This window comes from Salmo salar, chromosome ssa14, assembly GCF_905237065.1.
Source record: "Salmo salar chromosome ssa14, Ssal_v3.1, whole genome shotgun sequence".
Lineage (NCBI taxonomy): Eukaryota > Metazoa > Chordata > Actinopteri > Salmoniformes > Salmonidae > Salmo > Salmo salar.
Genome location: NC_059455.1, coordinates 54,420,663 through 54,447,824, shown reverse-complemented (window position 1 = coordinate 54,447,824; position 27,162 = coordinate 54,420,663). Strand labels below are relative to the sequence as shown.

At 41.5% G+C, this 27,162-nt stretch overlaps 1 protein-coding gene across 1 annotated transcript; it reads right to left on the bottom strand.

Moving 5' to 3' along the window:
* Nucleotides 1-25,269, bottom strand: LOC106592360 (regulator of G-protein signaling 20-like). Its single transcript, XM_045693774.1, has 5 exons — nucleotides 25,186-25,269; nucleotides 5,276-5,511; nucleotides 4,439-4,555; nucleotides 3,914-4,148; nucleotides 1-1,912 (listed from the first exon to the last, which is right to left on the bottom strand). Exons 1-5 carry the CDS (start codon nucleotides 25,246-25,248, stop codon nucleotides 1,724-1,726), a joined length of 840 nt encoding a protein of 279 aa, XP_045549730.1. The 5' UTR covers nucleotides 25,249-25,269; the 3' UTR covers nucleotides 1-1,723.
* Between the last annotated feature and the right edge of the window lie 1,893 nt (nucleotides 25,270-27,162).

Here is a 27,162-nt window from a genome sequence, read left to right as displayed (position 1 = left end):
AGAATTTGATTTGATTATTCCCATAGATTATAATGTAGTAGTGCTCTATGTAGGGGATAGGGAGCCATTTTGGAGGAAATAAATGTATAACGTAGACTTGACTTGAGTAAAGTCCCAAACTGCACCCTATTACCTATATAGTTCACTACTTTAGACCAGGGCCCATTAGGTAGTGCACTATATAGTTCACTACTTTAGACCAGGGCCCATTAAGTAGTGCACTATATAGTGAATAGGGTGTCAAATGGGACACTCACTTGATTCTCATATGCAGTTTACCCACAATTCCCTTTTGTCTATTTACAAACGCATAAATATATACACTATTGCCCACAAGTAGGCGTCATTTGTCCGTCCAAACAATTATAAAAAAAATAAACAATCATAACACACAATAAAATAACTTGTACACAAATAAAATGTAGATAATTTTTTTCTAAAACAAACCTTACATGAATATTAATATTCCTTTGGAGTGTGTTGATCTGGAGCAGTAATGGTGGTGTGGAGTAGAACCCTGGGGGGAATGGAGCCTTAAGGGAGTAGAGCCGCTGTGGAGTGGAACCCTCCGGACAGTAGAGCCCTAGGTGGAGTAGAACCCTCAGGACAGTAGAGCCCTAGGTGGATTAGAACCCTCAGGACAGTAGAACCCTAGGTGGAGTAGAACCCTCAGGACAGTAGAACCCTAGGTGGAGTAGAACCCTCAGGACAGTAGAGACCTAGGTGGAGTAGAACCCTCAGGACAGTAGTAGCCCTATGTGGAGTGGAACCCTCAGGACAGTAGAGCCCTAGGTGGAGTAGAACCCTTAGGACAGTAGAGCCCTAGGTGGAGTAGAACCCTCAGGACAGTAGAGCCCTAGGTGGAGTAGAACCCTCAGGACAGTAGAGCCCTAGGTGGAATAGAACCCTCAGGACAGTAGAGCCCTAGGTGGAGTAGAACCCTCAGGACAGTAGAACCCTAGGTGGAGTAGAACCCTCAGGACAGTAGAACCCTAGGTGAAGTAAAATCCTCAGGACAGTAGAACCCTAGGTGGAGTAGAACCCTCAGGACAGTAGAGCCCTAGGTGTAGTAGAACCCTCAGGACAGTAGAGCCCTAGGTGGAATAGAACACTCAGGACAGTAGAGCCCTAGGTGGAGTAGAACCCTCAGGACAGTAGAGCCCTAGGTGGAGTAGAACCCTCAGGACAGTAGAGCCCTAGGTGGAGTAGAACCCTCAGGACAGTAGAGCCCTAGGTGGAGTAGAACCCTCGGGACAGTAGAGCCCTAGGGGGAATAGAGCCCTTGGGGAGTAGAGCCCTCGGGAGAGTAGAGCCCTCACCCTCAGAGGAGCTGAGCCCAGTAGAATAGAGCCTTCAGAATAGTAGAGCCCTAGGCGAGTAGACTTCTCAGACAGTAGAACCCTGAGTGTCTTTAGTCAGGTGACGCTTCTCTAGCGCGTAGCCAGGTCCTGGGGGCAGGGCAAGGTCAGGTCAGAGGCCCGCTTCACATCCTCTACACTCCTGGAGAGCTACTGGGTGTACAGGCTGTTATAGCTCTCCAGGAGGAAGGTTGGCCACCCCTTCTCTACACTAACATTCAAACCAAATGAAAATGAGAAAAGAGAGACGATCCCAGGTTTGTTGTCACCTAAGACTCTAGGACACAGAGTATTGACTTAGGACTCGGAGACCTACTCTGAGAGTGCTGAGTTAGGACTCAGGGGCCTGCTCTGAGAGTGCTGAGTTAGGACTCAGGGGCCTGCTCTGAGAGGGAGTTGAGCAGGTTCTTGTAGGCGGGGGAGTTCATGTATCGGGGGTAGGAGTCTCTTTGCATCAGCGTGTAGATCTGCACCTGAGCATCAACGAAGGTCTGGGACGACGGCTCCAACATGTTCTTGTTGATCACCTCCCGAACACGTGAGTCCAGACTCACCTGGGGAAACACAGCATGGAGAGACTAGATACCGTAATTTCCGGACTATTAAGCCGCACCCACTGAATTTTTTTTATTTATTTTTTTGAACATAAATAAGCCGCACATGTCTATAAGCCGCAGGTGCCTACCGGTACATTGAAACAAATTAACTTTACACAGGCTTTAACGAAACACGGCTTGTAACAAAAATAAATAGGCTTTAACGAAACACGGCTTGTAACAAAAATAAATAGGCTTTAACGAAACACGGCTTGTAACAAAAAATAAAAAATGAGCAGTAAGCTTTAGTTGTCTTTTTGCACTGAGTCAATTCCTCACGCTGCTGTTTCCAACGTCTTATCATCGACTCATTAACTCCCGTGCAGCAGCTCTATTTCCTTTTCCAACAGCCAGATCAATTGAAAGCTGCATCATATGCATTTCTCCGTGTCTTTGCCATGAGGAGGGTGACAAAATGACTACCGTAATCAGAATGATGGGAAGTTTTAGAGCGCTCGATTTAATCTAAACAGTAAACAAAAACGTTGTTTGACCTTAACATGTTCGGCAATTTCATTGGTCTAATGAAAGCTTCATGCCGCCAAAAAACTGAGCACGTCACAGAATGTGTTTTAAAAAAAATTAAAAATTGAAAGCGGGAAAAATCCATATATTAGCCGCGTCATTGTTTAACCTCTTACATCTAGATGTTCCGCTAGCGGAACACCTGCTCCAATATCCAATGATAGGCGTGGCGCGAATTACAAATTCCTCAAAAATACAAAAACTTCAATTTTTCAATTTTTCAAACATATGACTATTTCACAGCATTTTAAAGACAAGACTCTCCTTTATCTAACCACACTGTCCGATTTCAAAAAGGCTTTACAACGAAAGCAAAACATTAGATTATGTCAGCAGAGTACCCAGCCAGAAATAATCAGACGATAAACGTTCACAAAAAACATAACAATTATTTTAAGAATTATAGATACAGAACTCCTCTATGCACTCGATATGTACGATTTTAAAATAGCTTTTCGGTGAAAGCACATTTTGCAATATTCTCAGTACATAGCCCAGCCATCACGGCTAGCCATTTAGACACCGACCAAGTTTAGCCCTGATCAAACTCCGATTTACTATTACAAAAGTTTCATTACCTTTGTTGTCTTCGTCAGAATGCACTTCCAAGACTGCTACTTCAATAACAAATGTTGGTTTGGTCCAAAATAATCCATCGTTATATCCAAATTGCGGCGTTTTGTTCGTGCGTTCCAAGACACTATCCGAAATGGTAAATCAGGGTCGCGAGCATGGCGCAATTCGTAACAAAAGATTTCTAAATATTCCATTACCGTACTTCGAAGCATGTCAACCGCTGTTTAAAATCCATTTTTATGCCATTTTTTCGTAAAAAAGCGATAATATTCCGACCGGGAATCTCCGTTTAGCTAAACAGAGGAAAGAAAACAAAGCTTTCGGTCGACGCGGGCACGCGCCTGAGTCTCACAGTACTGTAACCAGCCATTATCCAAACGCGCTACTTTGTTTCAGCCAGAGCCTGCAAAGCCACGATTCAGCATTTTGCCGCCTTCTGAGAGTCCATGTGAGCCGTAGGAAGTGTCACGTAAGAGCAGAGATCCCCTGTAATAGATAGAGATAATCAACAAGGCCAAGAAATGGTCAGACAGGGTACTTCCTGTACAGAATCTTCTCAGGTTTTGGCCTGCCAAATGAGTTCTGTTATACTCACAGACACCATTCAAACAGTTTTAGAAACTTTGGAGTGTTTTCTATCCAAAGCTAATAATTATATGCATATTCTAGTTTCTGGGCAGGAGTACTAATCAGATTAAATCGGGTACGTTTTTTATCCGTCCGTGAAAATACTGCCCCCTAGCCATAACAGGTTTAGCCGCGGGGTTCAAAGCGTGGGAAAAAAGTTGCGGCTTACAGTCCGGAATTTACGGTACATATAATATCACATGAAGAAGGAGGAGGAGAAGTCTTACTCACCTCTTTGGGTGAGAGGATAGAGATGTAGTCCTCGTAGATGACCCGTGCCTTCTCCTCAATGGAGGTCTTGTTGGTTTCCTTGGTGAACTCCTCACAAGCCAGCCAGAACAACATGTTCTCCTCACTAAACTCTGTACACAGGAACAACCTAAACGCCACTCGGCCAGCAGCGCACGACATCAGTCGGTCAAACGACTGGGCCCAGGAACGGACCTCCTCCAGAGTGGGAGGGGGGCTGCAGAGAACACATACCAATCAGAGAACAACAGCGGGCACAAGACAGCGCCAGACGTACAGGGGCCGACCCAGCTTCACCAACACCAGGTATGGCACTAACACACTGGACTTACAGGGTCTGACCCAGCTTCACCAACACCAGGTATGGCACTAACACACTGCTAACCATTAAGCCCTTGATCAGTTATCCAATGTACTAACGCAGGGCTACAAACTTGGACTGGAGGTGAGTAACTCAACAGAACTCATCTTTCACATTCTCTCCACAGGAATACTGCTGTGACTAACCTGTCCTCGCAGTCGGCCGTCCCCTCAGCTTTGAGGTCGTAGGACGCCCGCCGGTTCCTCTCCTCACGCTCCTCGTTCCTACAGGAGAGAACGGTGGGCAACAGGACAGAGATCAGACTAGTAGTCAGGAGGTTATACATGTCTTCACTGACCCTATCAACCTCATAATGACCCACATCAAGTCAACTGTGTAGATGCTGTGTGATGTGTGATGTTGTACTATAGGGTACTGTACTATAGGGTGCTGTACTGTAGGGTGATGATCTGTAGGGTGATGTTCTGTAGGGTGCTGTATAGATGAAGGGTGATGTAATGTAGGGTGCTGTGTGATGTAGGGTGCTGTGTGATGTAGGGTGATGTGTGATGAAGGGTGCTGTGTGATGAAGGGTGATGTGTGATGAAGGGTGATGTGTGATGAAGGGTGCTGTGTGATGAAGGGTGCTGTGTGATGTAGGGTGCTGTGTGATGAAGGGTGCTGTGTGATGTAGGGTGCTGTGTGATGAAGGGTGCTGTGTGATGAAGGGTGCTGTGTGATGTAGGGTGCTGTGTGGAGCCATGCTGGGTGTGTGATGTAGGGTGCTGTGTGATGTAGGGTGCTGTGTGATGTAGGGTGCTGTGTGATGAATGGTGCTGTGTGATGAATGGTGCTGTGTGATGAAGGGTGATGTTTTGATGAAGGGTGCTGTGTGGAGCCATGCTGGGTGTGTGATACACTACTAGAATTGCATGACAGTGTGCGTCCCAAATGGCACCCTATTCCCCATAGGATTTTAATCAAAAGCAGTGCACTATAAAGGGAATAGGGTGCTATTTGGGATGAATCCATACAGTTCGTACCAGGAACAGCTACAGCAGCAGCACCAGCAGAAACAACAGGCGTTGTTCCCTCTCTGGTTCCCCTGGTTCTGGTTCCCCTGGTTCTGGTTCCCCTGGTTCTGGTTCCCCTGGTTCTGGCTCCCCTGGTTCTGGCTCTGGTTAGGGTCCTGCTGGGTCGGTGCCGTGCCAACCGCCATCGACTCCTGCTGCACCGACATCTGCCGCTTTCGCATCTCCATACGCTCTGATCCCATTGGCTGGAGGGACACAGAGATACAGAGGGTTAGATCCCATGGGCTGGAGGGACACAGAGATACAGAGGGTTAGATCCCATGGCCTGGAGGGACACAGAGATACAGAGGGTTAGATCCCATGGCCTGGAGGGACACAGAGAGACAGAGGGTTAGATCCCATGGCCTGGAGGGACACAGAGATACAGAGGGTTAGATCCCATGGCCTGGAGGGACACACATGGTTAGAACCCGTTGTCTGGAGGGACAGAGACACAGTGTTAGATCCCATTGGCTGGAGGACAGAGACAGAGAGGGTTAGATCCCATTGGCTAGAGGGACACACAGAGCAGTGGGACAGACAGACAGACAGACAGACAGACAGACAGACAGACAGACAGACAGACAGACAGACAGACAGACAGACAGACAGACAGACAGACAGACAGACAGACAGACAGACAGACAGACAGACAGACAGACAGACAGACAGACAGACAGACAGACAGACAGACAGGGCTGATTCCATGGGGCTAAGGACAGACAGACAGAGGAGGAACGCTGCTGCATAATATTGTAATAACAGTCATGTGATGACATGCAAATGAGCTAAGACTAGGTTTATATTATACAGTATTAATCTTTAAAACAGCATCAGTAATACTACAACCAATCTGGCCCTGCAATATGTGTAACACAAAGCTAGAGCTCCATCAGTGCTCTACTGTATGGTCCTGATAATGTCGCTAGAGCATCTACGGACAGTTCCTTGGACTTCATGGCATAGTTTCTGCTATGACATGCTCTGTTGGGACCCTAGCGTGGACTCCAACAGTATTGGGACAGTGAGACGTGATGTTTTGGCTCTGTACTCCAGCACTTTGGATTTGAAATGATGCAATGACTATGAGGACAAAGGGCAGACTGTCAACTATAATATTGAGGATATTTTCATCCATATTGGGTGAACCGTTTCGAAATTACAGAACCTTTTGTACGTATTGGCTCCATTTTAGGGGACCAAAAGTATTGGGACAAATTCACTTATGTCTATTAAAGTAGTAAAACGTTAAGTATTTGGTCCCATATTCATAGCAAAGGGTGACTACATCAAGCTCGTGACTCTATGCATTTGTTGGATGTATTTGCTGTTTGTTTAGGTTGTGTTTGAGATTATTTTGTGCCCAATAGAAATGAATGGGAAATACACTGAACTAAAATATAAACGCAACATGCAAAGTGTTGGTCCCCAGATCGCAGAAATGTTCCATACACACAAAGATTATTTCTCTCAAATGTTGGGCACAAATTTGTTTCCATCTCTGCTAGTGAGCGTTTCTCCTTGACCAAGATAATCCATCCACCTGACAGGTGTGGCATATCAAGAAACTGATTAAACAGCATGAACATGACACAGGTGCACCTTGTGCTGAGGACAATAAAAGGCCATTAAATTGTGCCACAGATGTCTCAAGTTTCGAGGGATCGTGCAAGTGGCATGCTGACTGCAGGAATGTCCACCAGAGCTGTTGCCAGAGACTTAAATGATCATTTCTCTGCCACAAGCCGCCTCAATGTCGTTTTTAAAAATGTGGCAGTACTTCCAACCAACCTCACAACTGCAGACCATGTGTATGACGTTGTGTGGAACAGCAGTTTCCTGTCAGCGTTGTGAACAGAGTGCCGCATGGTGGCGGTGGGGTTATGGTATGGGCAGGCATAAGCTACAGACAATGAACCCAACTGCATTTTATCGATGGCAATTTGAATGAGGCCCATTGTGAAATCCATAGATTGTTTTATTTAACCTTGATTTCACTTGGCATGTCAGTTACGAACAATTTCTTATTTACAATGACGGCCTACCCCAGCCAAACCCTCCCCTAACCTGGACAACGCACTATGGGACTCCCGATCACGGTCGGTTGTGATACAGCCTGGGATCAAACCAGGGTCTGTAGTGTCACCTATAGCACTGAGATGCAGGGCCTTAGACCGCTGCGCCACTCGGGAGCTAAACTACAACCTAATTAATGAATTTATATCAATTGACTGATTTCCTAATTTGAACTGTAAAATCAATGAAATTGTTGCATGTTGCATTTTATATTTTAGTTCAGTATAATATATTGTAATTTTGGAGTCACCTTTATTGTTTGAGTTTAGTTTGAGTTTATTTTATTTTTACAGGGACAGTGCACATTAATCAACGTTTCAGTAAAAGTGCCGGTTTTAGCCAGCCGGCTAATTTTCAACCGCAGTCCCTGGGCAGGTTATTAAAAACAATTACAATATAGACAATCATTGAACAGTGAGCACACGCAGAGTAACATAGGACAAGCAAGACATAGCATACAGACAGAGCAACATAGGACAAGCAAGATGTAGCATACAGACAGAGCAACATAGAACAAAAAGCAACAAGACAAAATCCATAAAAACAAAGTGTTTCCACACCTCACAAGCTACAGACAACAGACAACATGGAAAGCGGCAATACACAGCTAGGGATTATGTTCACAAGTCTGATTGACCTTTAGCCATGTCTTCATGCATTTTGTGAAAGTGTGATATGTGGTGCAGTTATGTGTGTCTGATGGCAGTGTATTCCAGACATGGGAAGCTCTCACAGAGAAAGCAGATTTACTAAAGGTGCTTTTCCTTAAGGGAACTATACAGTCACCTCTCATGGCAGACCTTGTGGATCTGCTGCCATATGTTTGGGTTTTCTGTTTTACAAAAATACTGAGTGGAGGGGGAGCTAGGGTTAGGGTTAGGGTTAGGGTCTTGAATACAAGACATGCGTCGGTGTATTGCACAAGATTTTTCCAACTCAGGAGCTCATGCTTTCTGAGGATGTAACAGTGATGATGGCTATTGGGCTTTCTATCGAGCACTTTGAGAGCTTGTTTGTAGACAGACTGAATAGGTTTTAATGTTGTATAGCAAGCTTGGGTCCAACTAGTCAAGCAGTATGTTAAGTGGGGGAGTATCATCGATTTGAAATACAGTTTTGCTACCTCTGTGGTCAAACAATTTCGTATAAATTGTAAATAAGAGTATAATGTTTCTAAACATGTACACTATGTACATTAATGTGGATGCTACCATGGTTACGGATAATACATTAATCCTGAATAATGATGAGTGAGAAAGTTACAGATGCACAAATATCATACCCCCAAGACATGCTAACATCTCACCATTACAATAACAGGAGAGGTTAGCATTTTATGTCATACCCCCAAGACATGCTAACCTCTCACCATTACAATAACAGGGGAGGTTAGCATTTAATATCATACCCCCAAGACATGCTAACCTCCCACCATAACAATAACAGGGGAGGTTAGCATTTTATATCATACCCCCAAGACATGCTAACCTCTCACCATTACAATAACAGGGGAGGTTAGCATTTTATATCATACCCCCAAGACATGCTAACCTCTCACCATTACTATACCAGGGGAGGTTAGCATTTTATATCATACCCCCAAGACATGCTAACCTCTCACCATTACAGTAACAGCGGAGGTTAGCATTTTATATCATACCCCCAAGACATGCTAACCTCTCACCATTACAATAACAGGGGAGGTTAGCATTTTATATCATACCCCCAAGACATGCTAACCTCCCACCATTACAATAACAGGGGAGGTTAGCATTTTATATCATACCCCCAAGACATGCTAACCTCCCACCATTACAATAACAGGGGAGGTTAGCATTTTATATCATACCCCCAAGACATGCTAACCTCTCAATATTACAATAACAGGGGAGGTTAGCATTTTATATCATACCCCCAAGACATGCTAACCTCTCACCATTACTATACCAGGGGAGGTTAGCATTTTATATCATACCCCCAAGACATGCTAACCTCTCACCATTACAATAACAGGGGAGGTTAGCATTTTATATCATACCCCCAAGACATGCTAACCTCTCACCATTACAATAACAGGAGAGGTTAGCATTTTATATCATACCCCCAAGACATGCTAACCTCTCACCATTATTATAACAGGGGAGATTAGCATTTTATATCATACCCCCAAGACATGCTAACCTTTCACCATTACTATACCAGGGGAGGTTAGCATTTTTTGGGGGGGGGTATGATATTTGTGTGTCTAACTTTCTCACTCATCATTATTCAGGATTAATGTATTATCCATTATCATGGTAGTATTCACATTAATGTAGAAGTGTATAGAAACGTTTTCTATTCTTATTTACAATAAAAGTGACTCCAAAATGACACAATACATTATTTACCATTAATTTCTATTGGTCACAAAATAATCTAAACAACCTAAACAAACAGCAAATGCATCCAACAAATTTGTAGTCACAAGCTTGATGTAGTCATTGGGTGCTAGGAATATGGGACCAAATACTCAACTTGAGTCATTGTATCATTTCAAAGTGCTGGAGTACAGAGGCAAAACAACTAAACATGTGTCCTTGTCTCAAGCTCACTGTATATAGACTGGTGTGTTTCTTTCTAAATCATGTATCTAAATCATGTACCTCCAATCATGTTTTAGTGATGTCTCAAGGACGATCAAAGAAAATTTGACGCACCGGAGTTCAATTTAGAGTGTCATAGCAAAGGGGTGTGAATACATATTAGATATTTCTGTATTTTATTTTCAATACATTTGCTAAAATTTCTAAATACATGTTTTCACTTTGTCATTATGGGGTATTGTGTATAGATGAGTGAGAGAAAACAAATGTTTAACCCTTTCATGCTTTAGTTCCATTATCTCTAACGGTCGCCTCAGCGTGAGTTAGAACGTTCTCTCCATTCCAGAATGTGATTGTTATGCAACAGTCCATTTCATCCGCAGCCTGTTTTTATTTATAGGCTGTTTTCAACTTGTCAATTTCAAATTATTTTTATTTTCTAAGAACAGTTTACATTGAGGTGTGTTCCGCCTCATTCATTCACATTAAAATGGTCCTTTTTACTTTTGCGGACCAACTCATTTTTTAGACATTTCTGACCCGGACAAAATTCCACAAACACTTCCCAATTGTTTGTGCAGTTCAAGTCTACAGACATTTTCTCATCTCCCGTCCTATACACACGTGTTCACATTTTCCCTCTGTTGCCTGCATCGCAGTCATAATTGTTTTCGTTACAAATAATAACTTTGGTTTCTATCAAAGTAAGTGCCTTATTACATTATAATAGTTTCTGCATGTCGTGTTATGTCGTTTCTACTGTAGCATAATATTTTGGTGTATATTCCTTATAATCGCGGACACGCGAGGTAACATTACTCATTTCATAACCTTTATGGTGTTATACTCAATGCTTAGATAGCTAGCTACAATGCTAATTGCGTCAGAGAAGTATTGGCTTGTTGTATTTTGAAGCTACCCTGGAAAAATTGAAAAATATCTTCTTATACCACTTGGTCGTTTTCTGAGTGCATTCCACAAAGCTGTTTATCATGTCCGCCTTATCCACTGCCCCCATTTTGAAGTTATAGTCAAGCACGCAGTCTGGTTTGATTTTTCTCTCTCCCATCAGGTGGTCCACCTTCCCTGTGGCCGACATGGTTGCTGTATGGACAGCGGAGAGGACATGGATATCTCGTTTGTCATGCCACTTTACTGCCAGCTGTTGACATTTCTTATTTTGTATAACGGGTCATTTAGGATGGCAGTAGCATTATTGATGAAATGCAGTCATCGCAGCAGAACTAAGAAGCAGTCTTGGGAAAAGAGGGTGGCAAAGAAGGGAGTTGTAAACATAGGATCTGTGCTCCAGTATTCTCTTAGGGAGTTCTTCTTTACTATCTCCATGAGAAGGACAGTCACCAGGAAGGTATACATTTCACTAATTGTGGTTGTGTCCCCCCCTCACTCCACTTCTGGCTCTCTCTTCTCCTGTAGCTCCAAGTCATAGCGATTGGTCTCTGCTATGTCTCCCACCAGCTCCTCTGTCAGAAACAACTTGAAGCACTCTGCCTCAGAGGGAAATGGGAAGGGGCGTTGCACTCCAGACTGGGACTCATCAACGCAAACAGCAGGGCCAGGAGGGGTGAAATGGCTGGCGGCCTTCCAGCTACCACAGAACTCCTGTACTTCATCCACGGTCGGTCTGCCTCCATCACCACCAGCATCTTCAAAGGGACCTGGGACTTGGTCAGTGGACAAGGGGTCCTTAGATTCAGGGTTCTCAATGGCTGGGGGGCAGCTCCTCACTGACACTGTCAGAATCTGATTCCTGACTTTCAGAGTCACACTCATTGTCAGAATTTTAAAAATCTCCAGAATTTCCGCATTTGTGAGTTGTCTCCTTTTGAAAGACATTGCTAATGCTACAGCTTAGTTCATTAGCTACAGACTTAAACAACAACACTGAATGGCTCAGAGTGTGAGGTTACGTGATTGACTGCCTGCATGCGCCATTTATATCAATAAATCACTATCAGAAAATGTTTTGTGAGGTAATTATTGATATATTTACTGTTTTATTCACATGTTTTTCAATTACCGGTGATAAATCATGCATTCCGATTCTTGCATAGATTGTAATGGGCACATAGTATGTGTGTAAAATACTTTTTTGAAGGTTGTACTGATTATGATGAGCTAAGCTAATTCCAGTTATGTGTGGAGCCATGTTTGTTGACATACAATGCATTCTGGGTTTCACTGTAATCGTCTGTCTGACCAAAGATGCTATAACAAAATGAGGTGAGTAAGGGTTCACACATTTTTTGAGAACTTCAAGAAGTGAATGGTGGGATGTGAACGATGGTAGACGACACACCCCTTCAACATGCATACTATAAACAGACCAAACTCATCTTGTCTTCTCTTATTATCTTTGGTTTCATTGAGGAAAAAAAGCATGGCTGCGCGCTGAAACAATCAATCAATCAAATGTATTTATAAAGCCCTTCTTACATCAGCTGATATCTCAAAGTGCTGTACAGAAACCCAGCCTAAACCCCAAACAGCAAGCAATAAAGAGGTAGAAGCACTAATCAACTTCGGATTACTTTCGATTTCTAGAAAGTGTTTTACTCAATTATTTTGATCAACGGTGAGCTCACCCATGATGTAATTAATTATACACAGTAATTGCTATTAGCTCATTCATATTGTAGTTTGTCAGCCGAGAGTTCGAAAATATGACGGCTTGCGTCAATCTTTCTTCAGTTAACGCTAGGACAAATGTAGCCTACATTTTTCCAGTTAGGATGATTGTGTTATGCTATAGATACTTCTGTGAATATCTGAACATTTCATCCAAAAATAAACTGCTCACATTCTGGACATAACTTTGTAAGGACTGTGTTTGTGTAAATAGTTTCTGAAAAAAGTGTGGCTCAAATGCTGATTGTTGCGTCATTCGAAACTGGCCGTTCTAAATAAGCATTCTAATCACACGGGGTGTGATCGTACGCTGCAGGGACCACTGTAGAACGATCACACCCGTGTGATGGTACGTATGAAAGGGTTAATACATTTTGAATAAAGGCTGTAACACAACAAAATGTGGAATAAGTCAAGGGGTTTGAATACTTTTTGAAAGAACTGTATATACTTTGACTTAACCTATGTACAGTTGAAGTCGGAAGTTTACATACACCTTAGCCAAATACATTTAAACTCAGTTTTTGCAATTCCTGACATTTAATCCTAGTAAAACTTCCCGACATTTGCGACCAAGCTTTAACTTCCTGACTCATGTCTTGAGATGTTTCTTCAATATATCCACATAAATTTTCCTCCTCATGATGACATCTATTTTGTGAAGTGCACCAGTCCTTCATGCAGCAAAGCACCCCCACAACATGATGCTGCCACCCCCGTGCTTCACGGTTGGGATGGTGTTCTTTGGCTTGCAAGCCTCCCCCATTTTCCTCCAAACATAACGATTGTCATTATGGCCAAACAGTTCTATTTTTGTTTCATCAGACCAGAGGACATTTCTCCAAAAGTACGATCTTTGTCTCCATGTGCAGTTGCAAACCGTAGTCAGGCTTTTTTATGGTGGTTTTGGAGCAGTGGTTTCTTCCTCGCTGAGCGGCCTTTCAGGTTATGTCGATATAGGACTCGTTTACTGTGGATTTTGATACTTTTGCACCTGTTTCCTCCAGCATCTTCACAAGGTCCTTTGCTGTGTTTCTGGGATTGATTTGCACTTTTAGCACCAAAGTACGTTCATTTCAAGGAGACAGAGCGCGTCTCCTTCCTGAGCGGTATGACAGCTGCGTGGTCCCATGGTGTTTATACGTGCATACTATTGTTTGTACAGATGCACGTGGTACCTTCAGGCGTTTGGAAATTTCTCCCAAGGATGAACCAGACTTGTGGAGGTCTACATTTTGTTTTCTGAGGTCTTGGCTGATTTCTTTAGATTTTTCCATGATGTCAAGCAAAGAGGCACTGATTTTTAAGGTAGGCCTAGATATACATCCACAGGTACACCTCCAATTGACTCAAATTATGTCAATTAGCCTAACAGAAGCTTCTAAAGCCATGACATAATTTTCTGGAATTTTCCAAGCTGTTTAAAGGCAGTCAACTCAGTCCATGTAAACTTGTGACCCACTGGAATTGTGATACAGTGAATTATAAGTGAAATAATCTGTCTGTAAACAATTGTTGGAAAAATTACTTGTGTCATGCACAATGTAGATGTCCTAACCGACTTGCCAAAACTATAGTTTGTTAACAAGACATTTGTGCAGTGGTTGAAAAACGAGTTTTAATGACTCCAACCTAAGTGTATGTAAACATCTGACTTCAACTGTATATGTTGAAAATTCCACATAGAAACGTTACATATCTTTTTCATCCTATCTTCAATATACTGTATATTGGGGTGGTTGAAATTGTAGAATTTTATATTTGATTAGATCTTGTTTCAATGTCATGCCATCAACCTAAATAAAGAGGCATATTGAAATAAAATATGAAGCCACAGTCATTTCTGAACAGTGACTCCTACTGGTATATGAGGGGTAATGCACTTCACTGAGAACACGTCTACCATCCAGATGAACTCCCTCTACAGATTCTGCTTGGCTTCGGAAACAAGCTGTGTACATTTCAGCGGACCTATCATGCCAACACATTTAGACATTGGTCAGCCTCCATACTCATTTGTGTAAACTACCTAAATAACATTGAATAGTTGAAAGGAACTTCTTTAACTTTTCTTACACAGGCTGTATGTGAAAGTACATTCAGAGTGAGGTTGGGTTTATGTAGGCTACATTGACATGTGATTTGCCCAACACCATCATTTCAACGTGAAGCTAGATATACTATCATTCATCCATGGTTGATTGAATCTTTGGAAGCTTATAAGTCGTTATCATTCGCCCTATATATAGGATGACAAAGTCATGATATTAATAATACACTTTCCTTTGGATATTGTCTTGTATATTAAGGATGGTTGGTTGATTTCAAATGTAATCTACAAGTTTTTAATATGTTGGATTCACATCTCCATCTCAACCAAAAATCTAAGTTAAAGACTACATCAAATCAAACTTTATTTGAAGTGCATTTAAAGTTTGATTTGCGCAACATGATGGTGTTTGGCAAATCAGATGTCAATGTAGCCTACATAAACCCAACCCCGGCTAACAACAAACATTCCCCCAACTTTAGAGAACGTTCCCTTAAGAGACTCATTAGATCATTAACTAAGGTTTTCATATGAATGTTCCCATGATATGCAAGGAATGTTTTCAAAAAAACATTTCCTTAATATCAAGCAGAACTTACCCAGAACATACTAATATATTAATGTTCTGGACATGTTTCATTGGAACGTTGCAAGAACATTTGTGTCCAAAGAAAAAATCCGTACACATCACATTACCGAGCCAATCAAGGCCCTGATTGGTGAACCACTGATCCAGTCATAGCTCTTTGTCTGTTGGCAAGGTTAGGGATACTCTCACAGTGTTTTAACATAGTGTTTTAGCATAGTGTTTTAGCATAGTGTTTTAACATAGTGTTTTAGCATAGTCTTTTAACATTGTGTTTTAGCATAGTGTTTTAGCATAGTGCTTAAAAATAGTGTTTTAACATAGTGTTTTAGCATAGTGTTTTAACATAGTGTTTTAGCATAGTGTTTTAGCATAGTGTTTTAGCATAGTGTTTTAACAGTGTTTTAACATAGTATTTAAAAATAGTGTTTTAACATAGTATTTAAAAATAGTGTTTTAGCATAGTGTTTTAGCATAGTGTTTTAACATAGTGTTTAAAAATAGTGTTTTAACATAGTATTTAAAAATAGTGTTTTAACATAGTATTTAAAAATAGTGTTTTAGCATAGTGTTTTAACATAGTATTTAAAAAAAGTGTTTTAGCATAGTGTTTTAACATAGTGTTTAAAAATAGTGTTTTAGCATAGTGTTTTAGCATAGTGTTTTAACATAGTGTTTAAAATAGTGTTTTAACATAGTGTTTTAACATTGTGTTTTAGCATAGTGTTTTAACATAGTGTTTTAGCATAGTGTTTTAACATAGTGTTTTAACATAGTGTTTTAACATAGTATTTAAAAATAGTGTTTTAGCATAGTGTTTTAACATAGTGTTTTAGCATAGTGTTTTAACATAGTGTTTTAGCATAGTGTTTTAACATAGTGTTTTAGCATAGTGTTTTAACATAGTGTTTTAGCATAGTGTTTTAGCATAGTGTTTTTAACATAGTGTTTTTAACACAGCATTTTTAACACAGTGTTTTTAACATATAGTGCTTTTAACATATAGTGTTTTAACATAGTGCTTTTAACATATAGTGTTTTTAACATATATTGCTTTTAACATATAGTGTTTTTAACATAGTGCTTTTAACAGTGTTTTTAACATATGGTGTTTTAAACATAGTGTTTTTAACTTTGTGTTTTTAACATATAGTGTTCTAAACATATAGTGTCTTTAACATAGTGCTTTTAACATAGTGTTTTTAACATATAGTGTTTTTAACATTGTTTTTTTAACACAGTGTTTTAAACACAGTGTTTTAACATATGGTGTTGTAACATAGTGTTTTTAAAACACTGTTTTTAACATAGTGTTTTAACATTGAATTTTAACATAGCGTTTTAACAGCGGCGTTTTTAACATTTAACATAGTGTTTTTAACATATTGTTTTAAACACAGCGTTTTTAACATAGCGTTTTTAACATAGTGTTTTAGCATTGTGTTTTTAACATAGTATTTAAAAATAGTGTTTTAGCATAGTGTTTTAACATAGTGTTTAAAAATAGTGTTTTAGCATAGTGTTTTAGCATAGTGTTTTAACATAGTGTTTAAAATAGTGTTTTAACATAGTGTTTTAACATTGTGTTTTAGCATAGTGTTTTAACATAGTGTTTTAGCATAGTGTTTTAACATAGTGTTTTAACATAGTGTTTTAACATAGTATTTAAAAATAGTGTTTTAGCATAGTGTTTTAACATAGTGTTTTAGCATAGTGTTTTAACATAGTGTTTTAGCATAGTGTTTTAACATAGTGTTTTAGCATAGTGTTTTAACATAGTGTTTTAGCATAGTGTTTTAGCATAGTGTTTTTAACATAGTGTTTTTAACACAGCATTTTTAACACAGTGTTTTTAACATATAGTGCTTTTAACATATAGTGTTTTAACATAGTGCTTTTAACATATAGTGTTTTTAACATATATTGCTTTTAACATATAGTGTTTTTAACATAGTGCTTTTAACAGTGTTTTTAACATATGGTGTTTTAAACATAGTGTTTTTAACTTTGTGTTTTTAACATATAGTGTTCTAAACATATAGTGTCTTTAACATAGTGCTTTTAACATAGTGTTTTTAACATATAGTGTTTTTAACATTGTTTTTTTAACACAGTGTTTTAAACACAGTGTTTTAACATATGGTGTTGTAACATAGTGTTTTTAAAACACTGTTTTTAACATAGTGTTTTAACATTGAATTTTAACATAGCGTTTTAACAGCGGTTTTAACATTTAACATAGTGTTTTTAACATAGTGTTTTAAACACAGCGTTTTTAACATAGCGTTTTTAACATAGTGTTTTAGCATTGTGTTTTTAACATAGTGTTTTTAACATATAGTGTTTTTAACATAGCATTTTTAACATAGTGTTTTTAATATAGTGTTTTTAACAGTGTTTTTAACACAGTGTTTTAAACATAGTGTTTAACATACTGTTTAACGTAGTGTTTTTAACACAGCGTTTTAACATACTGTTTAACATAGTGTTTTAACATAGTTAAAGTAGTGTTTTTAACACAGTGTTTTAACATACTGTTTTTAACATACATGATTACATTGTGGATGTTCATTTATACAGTAATTATTATTCAACATGTCCTCACCTGGGATTTGAACTCCCAACGTTGGTTCACGGTACTCAGATGTCCGTTTCAGGTATTAGTTAATCTGACTATTCTCATCATTGATTTGATCCATTTATTTCATCAATTGAAGGGCTTTCTGTATAGTTGTCTAATGTTGGTGGAGCATGTGAACCTGTTTTAATGTTACTCCTTAATCACCATGAGTGTACTTTTAACAGAGCTGAGACTGACTTCAAAATGCATTTACCCTATTGATTACACCTATCAGGTTGTTTCAGATCTACACAAGTACCTAGGGAGGAGGGGGTAGGGTTTATTCAGGACAGGGCCTCACTATACATATCCCTTATCGGGACAGTTTTTAGGGTGTTGGTGGCCTTGGTTTGTGACCCACTAGAGGAGGCACCCTGCTCTCAATATGTTAATGTCATTATTGCCATTTAGATTGTTTATATGGAACTTTCATTAGAACACTTAGAATTATGATTTATTCATCTTTGTTTATTACCATAACGTGTATAGAATTCTCCTCTTTCACACATTTCTTTAACTTTGGCTACCAGCTTTGTGCCTTTGACCTGCACATGCTTTTTCAGGTTTGATGTGGTGTTTCTGGACCAAGAGATCAATGCTGCCTTTGAAGACTTTGCATTTGACTCAAATGTTGTTCTCTTTCTCCTCGATTAACTCAAAATAATGGGAGCATTTCCACAAAGAAAAGGTTCAGATGGGTAACACAGCAGCCATTTATCTTTGATTTTCAGCTTTACGATAGCCTATTCGAAACGAGTTAGCCTTCATTAATTCAGTTAGCATGAGACATGGCTCTAAGAAATGCCTTCAGGAAGTATTCATACCCCTTGAATTATTTCCACATTTTATTGTGTATCAGCCTGAATTCTAAATATATATATTTTTCTCTCCCATCTACACACAATAATCCATAATGACAAAGTGAAAACATGATTTTAGAAATGCAAATGTATTGAAAATTAAATCATTTACATAAGTATTCATACCCCTAAGTCAACACTTTGTAGATGCACCATTGGCAGCGATTACAGCTGTGAGTATCTAAGAGCTTTCCACACCTGGATTGTGCAAAATTTGCCCATTATCCTTTTCAAAATTCTTCAAGCTCTGTCAAATTGGTTGTTGATCATTGCTAGACAACCATTTTCAGGTCTTGCCGTAGATTTAAATCAAAACTGTAACTCGGCCACTCAGGAACTCAGGAACAGCCCCCAGTTGTGCCCTGGACACCATATGTGAATTTATCGCCCCACATCGGTCTTCAGAGTTCGTGCTACTAGGTGACCTAAACTGGGATATGCTTAACACCCCAGCTGCCCTACAATCTAAGCTAGATGCCCTCAATCTCACACAAATCATCAAGGAACCTAACAGGTACAACTCTAAATCCATAACCATGGGCACCCTCTTAGATATCATCCTGACCAACCTGTCCTCTAAATACCTCTGCTGTCTTCAACCAGGATCTCAGCGATCACTGCCTCATTGCCTGCGTGCGTACTGGGTCCATAGTCAAACGACCACTCCTCATCACTGTAAAACGCTCCCTAAACACTTCAGCGAGCAGGCCTTTCTAATTGACCTTGCCCGGGTATCCTGGAAGGATATTGACCTCAACCCATCACTAGAGGATGCCTGGTCGTTCTTCAAAAGTGCTTTCCTCTCCATCTTAAATAAGCATGCCCCTTTAAAAAAATGCAGAACTAATAACAGATATAGCCCTTGGTTCACCCCAGACTTGACTGCCCTTGACCAGCACAAAAACATCCTGTGGCATTCTGCATTAGCATCGAATATGCAACTTTTCAGAGAAGTCAGGAACCAATTTACTCAGTCAGTTTGGAAAGCTAAGGCTAGCTTTTTCAAACATAAATTTGCTTCTTGTAGCACTAATTCCAAAAAGTTTTGGGACACTGTAAAGTCCATGGAGAATAAGAGCACCTCCTCCCAGCTGCCCACTGCACTGAGGCTAGGAAACATTGTCACCACCGATAAATCCACGATAATCTTTAATTTCAATAAGCATTTTGCCACGGCTGGCCATGCTTTCCACCTAGCTACCCCTACCCTGGCCAACATCTCAGCATCCCCCGCAGCAACTGGCCTAAGCTCTACCCCCCGCTTCTCCTTCACTCAAATCCAGACAGCTGATGTTCTGAAAGAGCTGCAAAATCTGGATCCCTACAAATCAGCTGGGCTAGACTTTCTGGACCCTCTCTTTCTAAAATTATCTGCCAAAATTTTGCAACCCCTATTACTAGCCTATTCAAACTCTCTTTCATATCGTCTGAGATCCCCAAAGAATGGAAAGCTGCCGCGGTCATCCCCCTCTTCAAAGGGGAAGACACTCTAGACCCAAACTGTTACAGACCTATATCCATCCTGCCCTGCCTTTCTAAAATCTTCGAAAGCCAAGTTAATAAACAGATCACCGATCATTTCGAATCCCACCGTACCTTCTCCACTATGCAATCTGGTTTCCGAGCTGGTCATGGGTGCACCTCAGCCACGCTCAAGGTCCTAAACAATATCATAACCGCCAACGATAAAAGACAGTACTGTGCAGCAGTCTTCATCGATCTGGCCAAGGCTTTTGACACTGTCAATCACCGTATTCTTATCGGCAGACTCAATAGCCTTGGCTTCTGAAAATACTGCCTCGCCTGGTTCACCAACTACTTCTCAGATAGAGTTCAGTGTGTAAAATCGTAGGGCCTGTTGTCCGGACCTCTGGCAGTCTCTATGGGGGTGCCACGTGGTTCAATTCTCGGGCCGACTCTTTTCTCTGTATATATCAATGATGTCGTTCTTGCTGCTGATGACTCTCTGATCCACCTCTACGCAGACGACACCATTCTGTATACATCTGGCCCTTCTTTGGACACTGTGCTAACAAACCTCCAAACGAGCTTCAACGCCATACAACACTCCTTCCGTGGCCTCTAACTGCTCTTAAATGCAAGTAAAACTAAGTGCATGCCCTTCAACCGATTGCTGCCCACACCCTCCCGCCCGACTAGCATCACTACTCTGGACGGTTCTGACCTAGAATACGTGGAGAACTACAAATACCTAGGTGTCTGTTTAGACTGTAAACTCTCTTTCCAGACTGAAATTAAACATCTCCAATCCAAAATGTTGTCTAGAATCGGCTTCCTATTTCGCAACAAAGCCTCCTTCACTCATGCCGCCAAACATACCCTCGTAAAACTGACTATCCTACTGATCCTTGACCGACGATGTAATTTACAAAATAGCCTCCAACACTACTCAGCAAACTGGATGTAGTCTATCACAGTGCCATCCGTTTTGTCACCAAAGCCCCATATACTACCCACCACTGCGACCTGTATGCTCTCGTTAGCTGGCCCTCACTACATATCCGTCGCCAAACCCACTGGCTCCAGGTCATCTATAAGTCTTTGCTAGGTAAAGCCCCGCCTTATCTCAGCTCACTGGTCACCATAGCAACACCCACCCATAGCACGCGCTCCAGCAGGTATATTTCACTGGTCATCCCCAAAGCTAACACTTACTTTGGCCGCCTTTCCTTCCAGTTCTCTGCTGCCAATGACTGGAACGAATTGCAAAAATCTCTGAAGCTGGAGACTCATATCTTCCTCACTAACTTTAAGCATCAGCTGTCTGAGCAGCTTACCGATCGATCACTGTACCTGTACACAGCCAATCTGTAAATAGCACACCCGACTACCTCATCCCCATATTGTTATTTATCCTCTTGCTCTTTTGCACCCCAGTATCTCTACTTGCACATCATCATCTGCACATATATCACTCCAGTATTAATGCTAAATTGTAATTATTTTCGCCTCTAGGGCCAATTTATTTGGAAAGACCCACAGCTGTCCATATAAGGTCCCACAATTGACAGTTGATGTCAGAGCAAAAACCAAGCCATGAGGTCGAAAGATAGGATTGTGTCGAAGCAAGGGTACCAAAAACTTTCTGCAGCATTGAAAGTCCCCAAGAACACTGGCGCCGCCATCATTCTTAAATGAAAGAAGAGCTGGCCGCCTGGCCAAATTGAGCAATCAGGGGGAAAAGGCCTTGGTCAGGGAGTTGGCCAAGAACCCAATGGTCACTGACAGAGCTCTAGAGTTCCTCTGTGGAGATGTGAGAAACTTCCAGAAGGACAACCATCTCTGCAGTACTCTACCAATTAGGCCTTTATGTCAGAGTGGCCAGACGGAAGCCACTCCTCAGTAAAAGGCACGTGCAAAATACAAGTGCAAAATACACTTAAAGACTCTCAGACCTTGAGAAACAAGATTCTCTGGTCTGATGAAACCAAGATTGAACTCTTTGGCCTGAATTCCAAGCGTTACATCTGAAGGAAACCTGGCACCATCCCTACGGTGAAGCATGGTGGTGGCAGCATCATCTTGTGGAGATGTTTTTCAGCATCATGGACTGGGAGACTAGTCAGGATAAAGGCAAAGATGAATGGCGCTAAGTACAGAGAGATCCTTGATTAAAACCTGCTCCAGAGAGCTCAGGACCTCAGACTGGGGTGTAGGTTCACCTTCCAATAGAACGATTATAAGTACACGGCCAAGGCAACGCAGGAGTGACTTTGGGACAAGTCTCTGAATGTCCTTGAGTGGCCCAGACAGAGCCCGGACTTGAACCTGATCGAACATCTCTGGAGAGACATGAAAATAACTGTGCAGCAACGCTCCACATCCAACCTGACAGAGTTTGAGAGGATCTGCAGAGAAGAATTGGAGAAACTACCCAAATACATGTGAGCCAAGCTTGTAGCGTCATACCCAAGAAGACTCGATGCTGTAATCGCTGACAAAGATGCTTCAACAAAGTACTGAGTAAAGGGTCTGAATACTTACGTACATTTATTATTTCAGTTTTATATTTGTAATACATTTGCAAAAGTTTCTCAAAATCTGATTTTGCTTGCTCATTATGGGGAATTGTGTGTAGATTGATGTGGGAAAAAATTATTTAAGCAATTTTAGAATAAGGCAGTAACGTAACAAAATGCGGAAAAAGTCAAGCAGTCTGAATACTTTCAGAATGCACTGTATATTTGTTCTACATTTTTTACAACCTTTATTTAACTTGGCAAGTCAGTTAAGAACAAAATCGTATTTATAATGACAGCCTAGGAACAGTGGGTTAACTGCCTTGTTCAGGGGCAGAACAACAGATTTTTACCTTGTCAGCTCAGTGATTCAATCTAGCAACCTCTCTGTTACTGGGCAAACACTCTAACCAATAGGCTACCTACCGCCCCGGAAGGATGAATAACGAGAAGACAACACAGAGTTATCTTGGATACACTCAGATATCTAGAATTATTCCAATTCCCATATTTCAATGAGAAACGAATTTGAATTAGATATATTGCTAAGAATGTGACAGTATTCTGCTAGCAGGTCTCAAACTCAAGCCACCAGCCCCAATGACAAACTCTCCAACCAGTGTCCCAATAAGGGCTATCTCTAGGGTATGTACTTATTGGGCCAGTATAGTTAGGCCCTGTCCTGAATAAACCCTACCCCCTCCTCCCTAGGTACTTGTGTAGATCTGAAACAACCTGATAGGTGTAATCAATAGGGTAAATGCACTTTGAAGTCAGTCTCAGCTCTGTTAAAAGTACACTCATGGTGATTAAGGAGTAACATTAAAACAGGTTCACATGCCCCACCAACATTAGACAACTATATTGATGAGATAAATTGATAAAATCAATGATGAGAGAATAGACAGATTGACTGCTAACTGACAGACATGGTGGAGTAGCAGGAACATCTGAAAGCTGTGAACCAAGAGGTTGTTTTGAGTTCAAATCCCCAGGTGTTGGATAATAATTACAGTATAAATGAACATCCACAATGTAATCAGGTATGTAAAATAGGGAAGATAAAAGCACTGTGTGAGTATCCCTAACCAACAGACAATGTCTAAATGATAACTCTGCTGACTCGAACACAGATTGGTTACAAAGTTAAACAGGGTACATAGAGGTACGCATCTGGGTTAGAGCTGGGCGATATGGACAAAAATCCATATCGCAATAAATTGCCTGAATTGATAGGATAAAAATAATGATTGAACACCCTGCACCACTGTTTTTCCCCTTGAAACTACTACTACCAGTGTGATGGTTGTAGTCATTCACTGTCCCATTAATAACAATCACCCATATTAGCAAACTTATTTCATTTTAAACTTCACATTTCTCTAGTATAGGCTACTTATCATAATGAACAATATCAGCAAAATGCCTGCGATAAGTGGTCGGTTTAGTCGGTGTTGAAAATGTTTTGTTTATTATCCCAGCTCTTATCTGGATGGTAGATTTGTTCTCAGTGAAGTGCATTACCCCTCATATACCAGTAGGAGTCACTGTTCAGACAGGAATTGAAGGACTGTGGCTCCACATTATATATACCACTGCAGTTTACTGTGTTTAGGTTCATGGTATGACATTGAAACAATCTTTTTTACATTTCTGTGCGAAATGTTCAATGCAATTTCAATGTATACATAGTTCTGATGAATTGGGTTGTAATTAGATTGACTTAATCTGGTTGTTACATCAACGTTTTTCCCCAATTTCAATGTTTACAACGCTGGTTGAAATGACATGAAAACAGTACTGGTTGATGACTTTTTAAAACCGATGTATTTTTTTTACATTGATTCCACGTCACAATACGTTGACAAACAAAATACGTTGAAACAACGTTGATTCAGCCAGTATGTGCCCAGTGGGCGGTGTCTGCATGTTCGCCAGTAAAATGGACCCATACCAGGGAAAATAGGGAGATGGGGGGACGATATTTGTATATTTGTAGCATTACCAAACAGCTTCTTTACGACTGGTATGTTGGTTCATTAAGAACTGACATACGAGGAATATCGGTAGGCTGACTTCACCATCACCAGCTGAATGGGGGTGGAGGAGGAGGAGGAAGAGGAGGAGGAGGGGGGATTCCGTACAGGAAAAAAATCCTGATGTCACTCAATCACAACTCGTATTACAGAATAAAACCAATAGATATCCACACGGTATAGGCTGTTGTGTGAGACAAACACAGAGAACCCGTTGGATTATAATCAGCCCAGAACACAACGTCATATCAATAGAAAGTGCCATGATGAAGAGTGAACAGAAAAAGACGCAGCCTCTACGAAGCTTCCAGCTTCATCCATCCATCGCCCTCTACCACCACTCTGTACAACCACCGTGACAGGCCGTTTTAACCCGCCTAGCCCACTCTTCTCCCGGCCAGACCAGACCAGCACCCATCGGGAAAACCAAATACTCACAGTTTCACCATGTATGCCCAGGGAGAAGAGGGAATTCTCTGCCAAGATTACATCCGTCGGCATACGACTTCTTCCACCCGACCGGCTGGGTGCTGTCAGTGCGCATGCGCATGCTGAAATAATAGTAGTAGTAGTAGTAGTAGTAGCGGGAGCATAGCTCGGACCGTGGATGTCACAGATTGATCTCCCAGCTCTACAAATGGAGACTGCTGCGGTGCAGTGTTTTAGATACCGAGGCGGTGAGGCCCGGATCAGAACGGTGCTACAGAGAGAGATGGAGAGGGATTGGGCCAGGGTACTTCTGCTGTCATCTTGAGTCATATACAATATGATGGACATAGGCCTTCCTTCAAGTGTTTAGTAGAGGGACAGTCAAGCATAAATCTGTTCAAGCCAGAAACATAGGCTAGGACCCTACATGATCAGAAAGAAACCACAGTGTTCTCGTAGATTAAATAGGTTCCAATGAGAAGAGACAGGATTAAAGTCATGTCGCTGTCTATGGTGCTGAAACAGCAAGGCTTGAACAGACAACCGGAGAAACCAGCAGCAGTCCGACTGGTTAGAAGGGTTACTATAGTTACCAAGTCTCGGTGTCTGAAACACACTGTAACCTCTGGAATGAGCTGATCACTCTGCTTCAGTGACATCATCTGTCCTCATAGGACTACAGTCTGGTGAAAGACAACAGTGATCTCTACAGGATAACTGGCATAATGGAGCAAACTCAAACCTTGCTTATATATTTGTTAAAAAAATACAAAATAAATGTACCTTTATTTAACTAGGCAAGTCAGTTAAGAACAAATTCTTATTTACAATGACTGCCTCTCCCAGCCAACGCTGGGCCAATTGTGAGCCACCCTATGGTTCTCCCAATCACAGCTGGTTGTGATACTGCCCGGATTTGAACCAGGGTGTCTGTAGTGACACCTCAAGCACTGAGATGCAGTGCCTTAGACCACTGAACCAGGGTCTGTAGTGACGCCTCTAGCCGCTGAACCAGGGTCTGTAGTGACGCCTCCAGCACTGAGCTGCAGTGCCTTAGACCACTGAACCAGGGTGTCTGTAGTGACGCCTCCAGCACTGAGATGCAGTGCCTTAGACCGCTGAACCAGGGTGTCTGTAGTGACGCCTCCAGAACTGAGATGCAGTGCCTTAGACTGCTGAACCAGGGTCTGTAGTGACGCCTCCAGCAGACCCCTGAACCAGGGTCTGTAGTGACGCCTTTAGCCGCTGAACCAGGGTGTCTGTAGTGACGCCTCCAGCACTGAGATGCAGTGCCTTAGACTGCTGAACCAGGGTCTGTAGTGACGCCTCTAGCCGCTGAACCAGGGTCTGTAGTGACGCCTCCAGCACTGAGATGCAGTGTCTTAGACCGCTGAACCAGGGTCTGCAGTGACGCCTCCAACACTGAGATGCAGTGCCTTAGACCGCTGAACCAGGGTCTGTAGTGACTCCTCTAGCACTGAGATGCAGTGCCTTAGACTGCTGAACCAGGGTCTGTAGTGATGCCTCCAGCACTGAGATGCAGTGCCTTAGACTGCTGAACCAGGGTCTGTAGTGACGCCTCCAGCACTGAGATGCAGTGCCTTAGACCGCTGAACCAGGGTCTGTAGTGACGCCTCCAGCACTGAGATGCAGTGCCTTAGACCGCTGAACCAGGGTCTGTAGTGACGCCTCTAGCACTGAGATGCAGTGCCTTAGACCGCTGAACCACTGAGGAGCTCCCTGAGTTTTGCTGGAATAATTAGCTGGAATAATTAGCTGGAATAATTAGCTGGAATAATGAAATATGTTTGTGTCTTCATGTTTTCCAGATGTCTCAGTAGAGTGGTGTGAACAGGTAGCCTGTTGGTACGTTGCATTTATGAGAATGAGAGTAAAAAATAAATAATTATCACACAGTGCTGAGGATGTTCTCGTTTTAACAAGCTGAATATGATGCATTGTTGAGCATCGTCTCAATCACTAGAT